The sequence below is a fragment of the Narcine bancroftii genome, chromosome 1 (genome assembly GCF_036971445.1).
Source record: "Narcine bancroftii isolate sNarBan1 chromosome 1, sNarBan1.hap1, whole genome shotgun sequence".
NCBI classification, from domain to species: domain Eukaryota; kingdom Metazoa; phylum Chordata; class Chondrichthyes; order Torpediniformes; family Narcinidae; genus Narcine; species Narcine bancroftii.
This window is the reverse complement of record NC_091469.1, coordinates 378,401,733-378,416,707: the sequence shown is the minus strand read 5'-3', so window position 1 is coordinate 378,416,707 and position 14,975 is coordinate 378,401,733. Positions and strand designations below refer to the sequence as shown.

The window sequence follows — 14,975 nt, the reverse complement described above, 5'->3', positions numbered from 1 at the left end:
TACTGCGGGTCTGGACTCCCAGCGACGGCATCCCGACTTCTTCAGGGAGTCGCCGCTGGTCTCCCCCCGCATCTTGTTGTCTTCTCATCCATTCATGAAGAAAATCGACTTCTTCAGATTGTAATGCTACCTGATGCATTTGCTTTTCAGCCTCCACAGGCGACCCTTGGGATTTAGGCAATGAAGAAATTGAGCCTGGGGCTGTTTCAAGTTGTCTAGGCCCCAAATCTTCAGCACTTCGAAAATGTATTTTCTTTTGAACTTGAGATTTAGCCTTTTTACCATTAGTGGCCATAATAATTTGTTAATACTTTAAACTAAAATTTAAAATGTTTAAACTTGGAAACAAAGGGTTAAAAAACAGGTATTTAAAAGTCTGGCCAGAGAGGTCGAGATTGCACGTCTAGACTCTACGCCATCTGCCACGCCCCCCAAATTAAACGACTTGAAAGCTAATCCCATCTCCCCACTCTTGCTCGATTCCCTGCCTGTTCACGTGTCCATCTAAATGCCTCTTAAATATTGCTCTTTTATCTACTTCTACCACCACCTCTGACAGCCCGTTCCATGCATCCACCACTCTCTGTGCTTAAAAATAACTTGCCTTGCAAATCCTCTTCTCTCTCTCTCTCTCTCTCTCCCCCCCCCCCCCCCACCTCACTTTTAACTTTTGCCATCTAATTTTGGACATTTCCACTCTGGGAATAAGACTGACTGTTTACCCTGCTTATTGCTGATAGTTTTAAAAACTGATGTTAGGCCTCTGGCACTCCAGAGAAAACAACCTCGCCTTCTAGTTGATAGTCTACAATCCAGGCAACAATGAAAGGATTTTTTCCCCCATACTGCTGGATTTTTCTCCAAAAAATTAATTACTGGAGACTCCAGGGCTCACCTGAAAGGCTGAGAACTCTGCAGGGCCTTGATTCGCCAGGGTGCTACGGTACTTCCATTATGATTTAACCAGGCCTTTACAAAGACCTGGTAGTATACTACACTCCTCTATTCTGGCAGCACTAGGAGATTTTTCTGATTATCCTCCCCACCTCCATGCATGACAAGTTAATGATCTTTGTACATGGATTCTAGAGTCTACTTACACCTCCCTGGTTTCTAGATTTTTGACATTTAAAAGTCCTTCTTTTCTCTTTAGAGTCAGTCTGGCTTCCTTCACATGTGCCTTTGTTTAAATCCATTTGCCTGTTGTTGCCCTTTTAATGGAGAAATATCTCAATGACGGTTGACAAAGCTGGTCATCCTTGTGCCATCAACAAGTTTGTGAATTTCTAACCTGAGTTCCTCCAGCATTTTTGTGCTTTTACTGCAGTTACATCTGCAGACTTTGGTGTTTCACTTCATGTAAATGAGATACCGCCATTTATCCTTGATGGGCTAGCTTTGGTCATATGGTGCTCCCAATAGGAACAAATGCCCATTGATGATCCTTGTCAGATCAATTAACCAATAGTCTATGATGTGAAATTATATCACATGCCTTTTGAATTTTATTTGAAGACAGAGAGGGGTGATTGCTATTATATATTGCATCTAAAAGATTACAGGGATCATTCCATCTTTCCAATATAGACTCTGGTGTTTGCGATTGTCAGGTCTCAGGGCTGCATTTCCCAGTTCCTGAATAGGGTGGTTTGCATAATGCTCCAAGCTAAAACTGTATCTTGCAGATGGCTGGTTTTAATCTTCCAACCATGTTCTTCTCTCACTGGTCCTGGGGATTTGTCATTCTTTAGTACCATTACGATCTTCGATACCATTGGTGATGTTCCTGATAGATATTGATGTAGTCTGGTCCCACAATCCTTTGAACTTAGTGGAAGAACTCTCATTCCACTTCACGATTTCACCATTTTCAGTATACCAGGGCTTACTAATATATTTGACTACACCTTCTCTCTAAATTATTATCTGTGATTTATGCAGTTTCCAAGTTCATTATTTACTTGTATCTCTTTTGTAATTCCCTTAGTTAATAAGAAAAGTCCCAGTTTTGCATATTGATATGCTTTGGCCCAGAAATTGCTCTGCACTTTCACATCCAATAGAATAATGCTGGAAGTGAGCACTTCAGTGGTGAGGTTCACAGAACAATGCTGTTGGATTTGCTGTTGGATACTGATCTCATTCTCACTGCAGAGTTTCCAATGGATGTTTTGTGAATTCTTGTAGTTGTTATGTGTAAACTTAAAGCATCCCAGTTTGTAAGCAGTGTGATTTGAGCTCAAAGGAGTTGTTAAATAAATAGAGGCTTCATGGTAGAATAGTGGGAGGGGGTCAGGCAGGTGAGTAACAGTGCCTATTCTTTGTGCAGTCACTCTCCTGCACAGAAGCCAGGTGCTCCTCCAAGAGATCGATGCCTGGAATGCTGATAGATTCCCTTGCCGGCTGTAACTTCTCTGTGGGTTAACAGAAAGGATATGGTCTCCTGTCCTTGGGAATCTGGCTGAGGGCCTAATTGCAGCATGAAATTGAAAGGAGTGCCAAGGGCAGCAGGTATCTGGAACGATGCTGAGGAGGAATGATGGCCTTGACACCCAAGCACTTCTGGCACAGATGAAGACACTTCTGGAGTTTCAGTGAGGGCTATTTAAGCAACATGGTTTGAGGAGAAACAGGGTTAATGAGTAAATGAAAACTTGTACCTTTCAGAACAGTGATGTTAGGAAACTCACTATTGGTTAATTTCAGAAATTGTTCCATTGTTGACTTTTGGGGTAGTTTAAGCTGGAAAGGGTTACCAGGAGAATGAAAATCCCACTAAGAAACCAAAAGGCATGTTTTTAGGATACCAAGAAAATGCTGTAAAACCACTACACTCTGGGCTAACCCAACGGAGTGGCACTATTTCTCTGAGTTCTGGACTCCCTTATCTTTCAGTCTTGGATGGAATTTTTTTTAACCAATAATCAGATACTTGTCCATCAGGTAGAAGCCAGTTATGTTATTTAAACAACTCCCAGTGATCTTGGGTAACTTTAGATATTGGCACAGATTGGCCAAGTTCACTACAAGCATTCTGTGTCTCACTGTGTTGAAGGTGCCTTTCTTAAGTTGGTGGATGCTCCAGGTATCCACTTTTCACATGTCATGATAAGCACTAAGTATTATAAGGAAAAAGTTCATCATTGGGTTAACCAAATCTGTTTTTTCACTCAATACTAAATCAAGCGCATCCTTGGTTAGCAGGACATTTAGCTGCAGTTATTTGTGACCATGCTGATTTATTTCAGTAGCTACTCTCATCAATTAGTAGTTGACCGATCCAATGTGGGGTTTCCCCTCACATTTTTGGTTCTGTGAATGGCTTTCACATCATGTCTGTTAAAACTCAGAGGGAATTTAATTTTGTTTGATTCTCCGAGAACTTTCAGGACAAGGGGGCTTGAGTACGAGGGAGAGATTGGGTCTTAATATCATGTGTGCAATGGGTAAAATGAATGCTCCCCGTCTTTACCCCAGGACTAGATGGCACATGTTTGAGGTGAGAGCCAAGTGATTTAAGAGGGACTTGAGGGGCGACTTTTTCACTCAGAGGATGGTCCATATCTGGAACACTAATGGGAGACTATTCTGTCCATTGTGTCCATGCGAAATGGAAAAAAAGCCCACCCAACCAGGCAAATGTCTCTTTTCAGCTTAGTCTATATCCTGGTGGATGTAGTACCTTGTTGAAGCACAATCGGAACACACCAGCAGAATATCCTATCCAACCACATCTTCACAGCAATTTCTGGGCCAAATCTTTGGGGTGAAATATTTTCAATCAACTCATCTCTGATATTTTCCATGAATTAAGTCCACATTCTTTGGTTATTGGCCCTACTACTAAGGGAATAGAAGATACTTATCTGCTTTTTCTTGGTTTAATGGTGGGCAACCATTTAATTTTTTAATACAGCATGGTAACAGACCATTTTGGCCCACAGGTTTGTACTGGGGGTGGAGGTTAATGGGGTAGCACGGGCGCATGGTCTGAAATGGCCTGTTACCATGCTCTTTATCTAAATTAAAAATTAAAAGGTTGTCCACCCCTGGTGTCTCGAAGATTAATATACCTCAGGTAAATCTCCCATTTCTAATATATAACTACTTACTGTTATTGGACTGCAGCTATAATGTACTATAGAAACATTATCCACCTGCCGTCAATGGACTCTGTTGGTAGAAGCAAAGCATTAAGATTGACATCTCAGTTTGCCCTTCAGTCTGTAGAGATGGCCAATCCCATCCATGGAATAACAATCGTCCATTGATAAATCTGTATTATTACTAGCCTTATTCCTCAGTACGGTGGCATATTGTGTGCTTTTTATTCTGATCATATGAACAAACTTTTTCATTTAATTCCCTAATCTGTTAACCACAACACAGTGCTTGTATAGAGTGGCTAGGGATGTTTTGATATTGTTAAGTACTTTGGACTTTTGGCTAAAGCTTCTTTTCCACTGGCACCTTGTCCCAAGAATTAACTAGGACAGGGATGAGTAGAAAATGAAAACTGTCGACATGCCAGTGTAAAATGATGTAATTTCACACTGGGGATTAACTGCCTTGACCCCTAATCATATCCCCAGCGTCAGTTGATGCCAGCGTGCTGATAAAACCAGTGGAAAAGTGACAGCAGAAAGTCACCCATTTCCAGTTGAAGTTAGAACCCTCCGATCCCGGAGGTGAGTTGTGTCCCCGCTAAGGGTGGTCCAGTGGAAATGACACAAAGGGCTTCTTACACCGGGACACTGCACAACCATTTCATTGGGATGCCAGTGGAAAAGGGGCTTAACATTTACTTGATGGACTTGAAGAGCACTCACTCTCCAGTTCCAAGGACAGGGAAGATGATTCCACTGAACACTCTTCCCTGAGGATCTACAAAAAGAGCTCTGGAACATCTTGTGAACAGGTTGTTCAGAAGGCTGCAGCTCTTTGCATTGGATCTGCAGTAATTTCAAGGTTAGAGTTTTTTTTTAAAAATGAGATAAAAGCAACAAACTTTTTACCCTCTCATTTTGCCTCTTTCTTAATTCTAGCTTTCTTTACCTTATTGCTATCTTAAACAATAACAGGCTCTGTTCTGACCAGTACTCCCTGATCAGTGCTGTTCCTGAATGGTTTCATCTGATTCATCAAGGGGATGCCACAGCTGCCTGTCCAAATCCTCAGTCCCTGAAATGCCACAGCTGCCTGTCCAATTCCTCAGTCCCTGAGATGCCACAGCTGCCTGTCCAAATCCTTAGTCCCTGAGATACCACAGCTGCCTGTCCAATTCCTCAGTCCCTTGTCGAGGGCTGCGTTTTCTATGGCTTGTTCGGGTGCAGAATCGCACAGGAGTCGAGTGGGATGGGACATATTCTTCATCGCCAAGTCCAGTTCCAGTGTGTCAGAAAGTAACAAAGAGAACTTCTGCTCCAAGTTTTAATCCAAATTCTCCTCGGGAATTTTAGTTTTGGGCCCAAGGATCTGTTCCTGTGCTGTACTGTTCTATGTACTGAGGAGTAATAGTGCAGCTTAATTGATGGTGTCTTATAAGAGGAGGAAGTACTTGTTTAGTGAAGGTACTATTTAGCCAACTGCAATGTTAAAGTGATTCTTGCCCCCTACTCTGATTTGCAGCCTTAATCTGGCACTGCGTAATTTTATTTTGTTTCAGAGGCAAAAATATCCATTTTGTATCACTTGTGATTCATTATCTTACAGCATGAGAAGAAGCCCTTTGGAACCAAGTCTGTATCAATCCTCTCACATCCACTTACACTAATCTCACTGTTGTTCCCACATTCCCGTCAACCTCTGTCACACAAAAGGACAGTTTAGAGTGGCTGATTGGGCAAGCCATCTCGATGGGGAAGGAAACTGGAGCATGACTGGGGCGGATGTTGGGGATGGAGGAAGCATGAAAACTCCTCACAGACAGCACTGGGTGACAGGGCTGAATCCTGGCCACTGGTGCTATAATGCAGCAGCTCTGCCAGCTACCCCACTGTGCTGTGGATATTTTCCTGGATTTAGGCTCCCCATAACAGCCTTGTGAAAAACCTGCCATTTGTGTGGCCAGGAGACCTGCCACAGTATTTCTCAGTGCTGTGGCTAAATTTTACATTGAGGACAATATTTGAAATGGGAATAGATTGGGAGCAGAAATAATTTTTTTTAAAATTTAGCAAAGCAGCATGGTAACAGGCTCTTCTGGCCCATAGGCCAGTGCCAACCAATTACACCCATGTAACCAATTAACCTACTAACCCCATATGTCTATGGAGGGTGGGGGGCGGAAACTGGAGCACTGCAAGGAAACCCACGCAGTTCAATGGGAGAATGTACAGACTCCTTACAGATAGTAGTGGGTTCCATCCTGGGTCACTGGTACTGTAACAGTGTTGTGGTAACTACTAGGCTAATTTAATGTTTTATTTTGGCCATGTTGCTTTGCAAATTTTTAAAAAGTTGTTATTGTTGATGAAACAAGTTTTTGTATTAAAAAAAGATGTTTGTCCTTATAAGTAATACAGAGGAGGTGTATTTTAAAGTTGATCATTAAATGTAATTAAGCATAACTTGTACTGTCAGGACAAGGTGTGATATTGATTTTAGAGTGAACCATGACCAATGATTAATTGATAGAGAAATAACTTCCCCCCCCACCCCCACCCCCAATTCGTGCAATTCCAAATGTATTACAGTAATATTAGCTGAAGGTTGGGACATTGATGTGTTTCTCTGTCATAGGAGGATGTGAGTTGGACTTGGCTCGGTTTTACCAGCTGATCAACGACATGGGTGGCATGCAGCAAGTGACTGACCTCAAGAAGTGGAACAAATTGGCAGATATGCTGCGAATCCCCAAAACTGCACAAGACAGGCTAGCCAAGCTCCAAGAGGCTTATTGCCAGTTCCTACTCTCCTATGACTCTCTCTCGCAGGAAGAGCACAAAAGGCTGGAGAAGGAGGTGCTGAAGGAAAAAGAGAACCTGGAGAAGAAGAAGGGGCCCCTGGAAGCACACTCAGACAACCCTTACAAGTCTCAGTCTCTGCCCAGGTTTGAGCCCAAAAATGGGCTGGTGAATGGTGTGGTGCATAAAAACGGCTTACGGAAAAAACTGAAAGAAATAACAGACTCTGACTTGAAAACAGGCAGGCGACGACTATTCCCTCAGGAAAAGGAGAGTGAAGAGGACAATGAAGTTCTCAGTGACTTGTACAAGTGTATATACAAGGTGTGTGGATTCACATTATATACATACATAACACACCCTCGCAATGTTAACAGATGCCTGATGAATTAAATGCACCCTGCACAGAGTTATCCTAGGAATCTGATTGCCTACCTTGTTAGGTGAGCAGGAATTTTTGATAACTCTTACTGCAACGGATAAGCATTAAAGTCTGTATTTTTTTTTCATTAAATGTATTGGGCTTCAATGATGCAAAAATAGTGTTTACTGAACTGGCTGAACAATATTAGTTTCTGACTGGGTGTTTGGCTCAGGAACATTTTCAAGCAAACTTACCCAGTGCAGGTTGTTGTACATGCTCTGCCCATGGAGAGTGGTGCCCTTATTAGAGACGGTCATTTGGGAATGAAATGATCCCTATGAAAGATTTTCAAATCTTGTGAGGGACATGTTGCAGTCTGTTTTGTGGATGGAAGCATGTAATCCAGTCTGACTATTCTATGCAAATTGTGACAGACGAAAGATTAATGTGAGGAAAGGCTTCAGTTTTAAGTAGCTTTTGGTGGAAGGGAAAATCTGGTTCACATCAGAGTCTGCATTGGTTCAGCCCTCCTTTTATTGATGCCACATACACTCCTTATTGGCAGAGTTTCACAGTCTAATGACCCATTTTCAGAATTTATTGACAAATTCACTGACATTTAATGCTTGGAGATTAAACTGCCTTGTACCATTCTTTAAATTAAGAGAATTAATCATATTAACTAACCTGCAGAACAATCACAGGTCATGGATTAGACTTGGTGTAATTTCACTTGCTGAATAACCAATTTTGACATTATCCAATCATCCCTTTTTTTAAATTAAAATAATCCCAAATCAATCACATTTCGAATTATCACAACTTCCCCATCTCTGTTTCTTCTGTGCTGTAGTTCTTCTCACACGTGTTCTCTAAAACTCTCTCACCCCTCCTCCCTCTCTCCTTTCTCTCATGCTCAACGCACACAATCTCTCTCGTGCTCACTCACCGCACACAATCTCACTCACCGCACGGAACCTCTCTCACGCTCACTGCATGGAACCTCTCTCGCGCTCACTGCATGGAACCTCTCTCGCGCTCACTGCATGGAACCTCTCTCGCGCTCACCGCACGCAACCTCTCTCGCGCTCACTGCACACACACACACCTATGGAAGCACACGCATATTCTCTTTTAGGACCATGTCCATATCATGTCTTTCTCGCGCTTCTAAAACTCTCTCACCCCTCCTCCCTCTCTCCTTTCTCTCACGCTCACCGCACACAATCTCTCTCACGCTCACCACACACAATCTCTCTCGCGCTCACCTCACGCAACCTCTCGCGCTCACTGCACACGCACACACCTATGGAAGCACACGCATATCCTCTTTTAGGACCATGTCTATATCATGTCTTTGATCTGGGTGATTCCAGTTGCCACTATGTCACCATTTACTTTCTTCTTCAATAAACCCAGCCCAATGAACAACTGTTAATGATGAACTTTGATATCCTGTTTTTACCACACCGTCTTTTGCATAAACACACTATTTGTGGTCTCACCATTTTTTCTTTGGGTATGGATATCACTGCAAATGTCAACATTTACCATCCACCGCTCAGTATCCTTGAACTGAGGAGGTAGTTAATCCTTGAACTGAGGAGGTAGTTAAGACTGCCTCACTTCAGTGCATCCATAGCATAAGACAGACTGGTTCAGCAGAGCAGATTAACCACCCTGAAAGAGATTAGCTAGATTCGCAATTTGTAACAGATTTATTTTAAAAGGACTTTTTTTAAAATTTGAATTCAAGTTCCCCAAAATCCTTGATGGTTTTCAATCACTTTCTCTTAGAGGGCCTATAATTAGTGCCACGAGGAGTGTCAGAGTGCTCACAGTTGGAGACCATTTACTATGGTGGATCAAGGATTGGTTAAGTGGACTGAGTCTGCAGCCCTCCCCCCCCCCCCCCCCCGTGGCTTCTGCTGATTAATAGGCACCGCCATCTTGGGCGTAGATCCTGAAGTTGCGGGATCTCAAATAAAACCACCGTCGGCTCCCTCAACGGGCCATTCAAAGCACGTGCGGAGCCAAACGACAATTGACTGGGCAGTTGGTCCCTGTGGGAGCACTGCATCTCCACTCCCTGATGGTTTGCACCAGTGGCAGCGCTGCCCCTTCAGTGGCTCCAGCAGTGCTGCCATCTCTACGTTTTTATTTATTGTACTGATTGAAAGATTTTGTTCAGAGGGGTCTGGGTGTCCTTGTATACTGGTCACTGTAGTTAGTACGCAGGACAGCAACCAATGATGAAGGCAAACATGGCCTTAAGTGCACAAAGTCTTTACCGCAGGTGTTGAAGGTCTCCTGCTCATTTGCAATTTTATACACTTGTTTGCTCTCCTCACAGCCAAGGAAAGGGACACTTGCAATTGAGGAACTCTAGCAAAGCTTTACCAGATTGATTTCTGGGATATTGGACTGACAGAAGGAGTGATTAAGCAGACCGGCCCAATGAGGTCTTGAGCTTAGAAGAATAAGAGGTGATCTTCCTAAATGGTACACAGTCTCTTTGGGGCTTAAGAGGAAAGACGTGGAGTTAATATTTCTGCTGGCCAAGGTGTGTGCAAAAAGAAGGGTCTCGAATTAAAGTACCAATGTTCAGAGAGAAAGAAATCCCTTCACCTTGATCGTTTCTGTGCAATTCTTCTCCCAGATGGGCTGTGGAGACTTTTATGCTGAGACTGTTAATTGATAGAATTTTAGATATGAGAGGAATCGAAGGGTATGGCGTCAAGGAGGAAAGTGAATCTAATGTTAATGATCCCACTGAATGGTAGAGCATCCACAGAAGATAGAAGGGGATGGAAAAGTGGGCTTTGTCCCACTTCTGTTTCCTGTATCTTTATTTGATGATTGCTGCTTTTCTCTGACAGCAGCATTCCCTGCAGATGTTCTCAATAGTGGAGTGGGTTTTGTCCACTACCTTTTACAGGGATTTACATCACAAAAAAAACAGGGGTCGCAACACTGATCCTTGTAGAACACCACTGGTCATGAACCTCCAGCCAGGATAATACTATACCACATTTGAAATCTGTTGTGAGATTTTTAAAAATACACAGTACAGCTCCGATTATCCGAAATGGTCGGGACCGGGCCTATATTGGATAAATGTTTTTTTTTTGGAGAACTGTTCATTTTATAAAAACAGTCCAGTAGTGACAGCAAATCACTTGCAACAATGTTTAAGCAACAACAAACAACAGAGGCTTTAAAAGCATTAAAATAATAATTCTCACCAGAAAAATGCTGGCCACCACCGTTCACCGACACCTCCCCACCAAGGCCTCGCTCCTGCTGGGAGCCTGACAATCCCGCTTCTGCCTGGGTGCCTGAGGTCCCCACTTCTGCTCAGAAACCCAATGTCCCCACTCCTGCCCAGGATGCCACTCTCCTTGATGACGCCAGGGCAAGGGATTCTTCTGCCTGCTTGCGGCTGGGAGACGTTGGCACGCAGTTTGAGCAAGAGGGAGAGAAAAGTCAATAGGGGAAGGTAAAGAAGAGATGGAAAGAGAGAGGGGATGAAATGAGGACCATCATCATTCTAATTTCATGTTGGATGAATTTTTTTTTAGCCTGTGAGGTCAGTTCAGCTCCAAAAAAACTTCTGGATAAATGAGTATTTCTGATTTGTTTCGGATATCCTAATTTATCCAAAAATTTTAAAAATTCAGATAAATGAGGATTTTGGAAAACCTGATGTCGGATAATCGGAGTTGTACTGTACTTGTTTGTCCAATATAGCAATGCCCATGTTTGAAAGTCTTGGAAATGTTAGTATAAAGATTTATCCCAGCAACTGACATTAAAAGTTGACCTTTGTTGAAGCCCATTTATGGAGTTGAGATCTTTTAATTTATAAAAAAAAATTTTGTTCACCATAATATCCTGACATCAAGATTACTTAAAAAGTAATGAGCAAAGTATATTTACCTGGCTTGTTAACATTTTGTGGTGTTTGGGAATCGTTTCCAGTGTAAGAAAAACATTTTGGAAGCATTACACTGTGATTTATTTGTATTGCAATTTCTTGATCTGATGAAGCAGCCAATTTTATGATTGGTTAATCACAAAAGGTAGAGGTCCATTATCATCAGGTTTGTGGTTAAGTGGGGCTGCTGTTACTGCACCTACATCCCACAAACAGTTCCTACCATTATTCAGCAGCGACATAATAATTGGTTGCTGCCAACTGTTCTGAGTCTCCTGAAGGTCTTAGCGTTAAATAACATAGCTACTTGACAACCGCATTGAAGATCTACATTTAAAGTTAGGCTACATCTACTCTTCACCGCCTTATCTCTTGAGTCAAATATCATGAGCACCCACCACACCACTGCAATTTGAACGGAAACTCTTGCTTTGTCATTTCATATAGTGCAGGGGAAGTGCACATCTGGAGGGTCTGGATGTGATATTACAAGAGTACATGTAACTTTTCAGGTGGAGAAGATTTTGTTTCCCACCAGTCAAAAATGATGGATCCAGTCTTATGAACAGTAAAACCCAATCAGTAAAAAGAAAAAAGTCTTGTCATCATTGTTGTCATCTGGTAGCTGGTCTGATTTAAATAATTGGCTTTTATTATTTTCAGCATTTGTATAAGGTTCGACACAAATCGAGTCCTATTTTCTATTGCATTTTCCATTTCCTTTACATGGGCAATGCAGGTATTTATGTTGACAGTCGTTCTTGTGGGGAAAAAGAAGTGAAATTAATTCAGATTTAATACCCTTACTTTCCAATAAGTCTGTGTTGCATTAAATCCAACCTAACACCAGGAAGATTGTGCATGAACTCTGACATTTGTCATTGGAAAGGATAAGCATGCTGCACAATAAGGACTGGATTGGGTTGGGAATCCAGACAACCAATGTGGAACCTTTCCCATATTGTATTTCTGCTCTTTTTTTTGTTTTGTGGCACTTGATGCCTTCTGACTCTCAGTGCATGGGTGCCATTAGTTTGCAGGAACTCTCCATTCATCCCATCACCCAGACCTTGAGTATCCAGTCAGTCCTGAATCTAGGAGAACTGCACCTCTCGTTTGAATGATGTCCTGGGATCTTGTGTGTATGTGTAAGAGCACTCAAAATTGCTATCTTGAGATGTCCACCTGATACCTCAGACAGGGCTTCCGTTTAACACCTGATGCAGTGGACCAGTATCTCCAACAGTGGCACTCGCTATGTGGGAAAGGTATTTGATGATAGGGCATTACTTTTGATCAGCTGCAGCTGTTTGATGAGGCATTCCTGGTTTTCATTGCCTTTGTGGGCTGAAGGGCCTGGAATGTTGTATGAAGAAGGAGCACCTAAATCAGGATGGTGCATGGCTTGGAGGGGAGCTATTGACTGGTTGGTTGGTGGAAGTGCATTTGAGGTGCTAATGTTTTGATCAGAGGTTTTCAAACCTTTTCTTTCCACTCACATACCACCTTAAGTAATCCCTATGCCATTGCTGCTCTGTGATTAGTAAGGGATTGCTTAAGGTGGTATGTGAGTGATTCTTTTTAAAAAAGGGTTGAAAACCACTGCTCTAGACTCAGTTGAAATATATTGCTTGATAAAAATCGTCATTGGCCCATTTCCTTTGGAGTTGTGAAACCGTGCACATAACGAGTCAATTAGGTACGGTTAAAACAGTGGTGTTCAAACTTTTTCTTTCCACTCACAGAGCACCTATTGGCGTGTGGAATGTGAGTGGAAAGAAAAAGTTTGAAAAGCACTAGTTTAGATGGTTATCACGACTATTTCAGAGTGCCTTCATTGAAACAAATATACCTGGCCACCTCCCTGGGTTCATGGTATCTTGGAAACCCCACTGATGGACAGGAATGCTTATGTTGCCATAGATCTCTAAACTGAATGTTTTTCTTTGTGCACAGGGGCGATCTGTGTCGCTGACTACATTTTATCGAACAGCCAGAAACACAATGAACATGTGCTTTAGTAAGGAGCCCACGGCAACTGAAGTGGAGGTAGGAGCTGTCACAGTTTAACCAATGCAGTTATCGACATATTCTCAGCCGTGCCTGCGGACAGAAAAAACACTTCATGCTTAAATGCTGCAAATGAACGAGCTGCTGGAGGAACTCTGAGTCACGTGGCATCCGTGGACGGAAATGTCCAGTCAAGATGAAGCATCTCAACCCAAAACATCGACTGTTCATTTCCCTCCAACTTAATGCCTGACCTGCTGAGATTCTCTGGCAGCTAATTTATTGCTTCAACATCTGGAGTTTTGTGCTGATGATCATTTCCTTCCTCTTCATGTGTTTCAGTATCTGTAGTATTTCACTTATAACAGAATTTAATGTGTGTCCAGGAAGTGAAGCTTAGCATATGTACTCTGTGGGTAGGATAGCATTGGTGAAGGAAACCCATTCATACCCCGTAAGACCCTTGGTTGATCATGTGTATCCCAGAGTCTGCTCTGCATTCTCAAAGATCAATATAATTGCATTCCTCACCACCAACAGTCCCTGCAAACTTGGACATGTTGCACTTTATTCTGCTATAAACCCAGCAGCAATAGATATTCACCAAGACAAATGGTTACTTAAGCAAAAGTTGCTTTTAATTATCTTTAAACATGAAAATAGAATTAAACTTTTAACTTGTCTCCATTGAGTTACTTAACCTAACATAACCCCCTTCTAATTCTAAGTGCATGTGTATGTAATGTGTGTTTAAGTTTAGAAAAATTATTTGATTCACAGGCCATTCTCACTCTCATTCTTCCAAGTTCACTGGTTGCAGGCAATTCTTATACTGTGCACAGAATTTAACATTTATAAAGTTCACCAGGCTTGAAAGGTAAATGGTAACGCTCAGGAAGGTTCTTGTCGGTTTTCAGAGAGAGATTTGTTGTTCTAGGACATCCACAACTGATGTATTTCCATCAGTCACTCTAGTGTCTTGCTGATGAAACTTGCCCCTTCAGGGTTCTCCAGATGATAACCTCTTTCTTTCAGGTCACCACAGAGTTCCTTTTTGTTTCCTTTATTCCAAGTGAAACATTAGACAGCCAGTCTTCTCCTCTTGCATGAACCACAATGGCTTTGACCAGGCTGTCTTCCAAAAGGGGGCTTTCCATAAGCTTGCTAGCTTGTCCTGTTCCAGTCCCGGCTGTTCTCTGCTGGCTGTAACATTGCAGAACTGATCTCTCTCTCTCTCTCTGAGAGAAAGCCTGTTTGATTCTCTCTGCTTGCAAAACCACATGACCCTCTCAGAACAGCAAGTTCTCTTCCAGACAATATACGGCTCCAGCGAGATCTTTCATCTGTTGCCTTTTGTAAATAACATTCCATTAGTGAAGTCACTCGAGCACTCTTCAAAGCTCCTGCAAAAGCACTGAGGCCCCGAGTATGTGACCTACTCAAACAAACCTTTTCAAATTTATCTCCCAAAAACATATCTAAATACTCTGTCACAATTCCAACAACAGTACATATTTTTGAAAGAATGCAAATGGTTGCAGGTTTGTGACAACTCACGAGGGAAATCCTGCTGACCCCGGAAAGATTCTTCTTCACCTCACCAATGATCCATCACCAAATTGGGGATCCCCTTCCAGCTTCTTTCCCCCCCCCCCACCCCCCCTTCTTGTATGTAATTTCACTTTTTAAAAAATCTTGTCTTGATAAAGGGTGCTGGCCCAAAATGTTGACTGACCATTTCCATCTACCACAGATGCTA

General features: G+C 42.4%; 1 protein-coding gene across 8 annotated transcripts in view; it reads left to right on the top strand.

The window, feature by feature from the left end:
- jarid2b (jumonji and AT-rich interaction domain containing 2b) overlaps window positions 1–14,975 on the top strand; it is a 384,803-nt gene that overhangs the window by 334,402 nt on the left and 35,426 nt on the right. For all 8 annotated transcript variants that reach the window (XM_069913428.1, XM_069913423.1, XM_069913421.1 and 5 more), the window contains 2 exons: window positions 6,742–7,229; window positions 13,163–13,255. In XM_069913428.1, coding sequence (XP_069769529.1) covers window positions 6,742–7,229; window positions 13,163–13,255 — 581 coding nt within the window. The remainder of the gene's footprint in view (window positions 1–6,741; window positions 7,230–13,162; window positions 13,256–14,975) is intronic.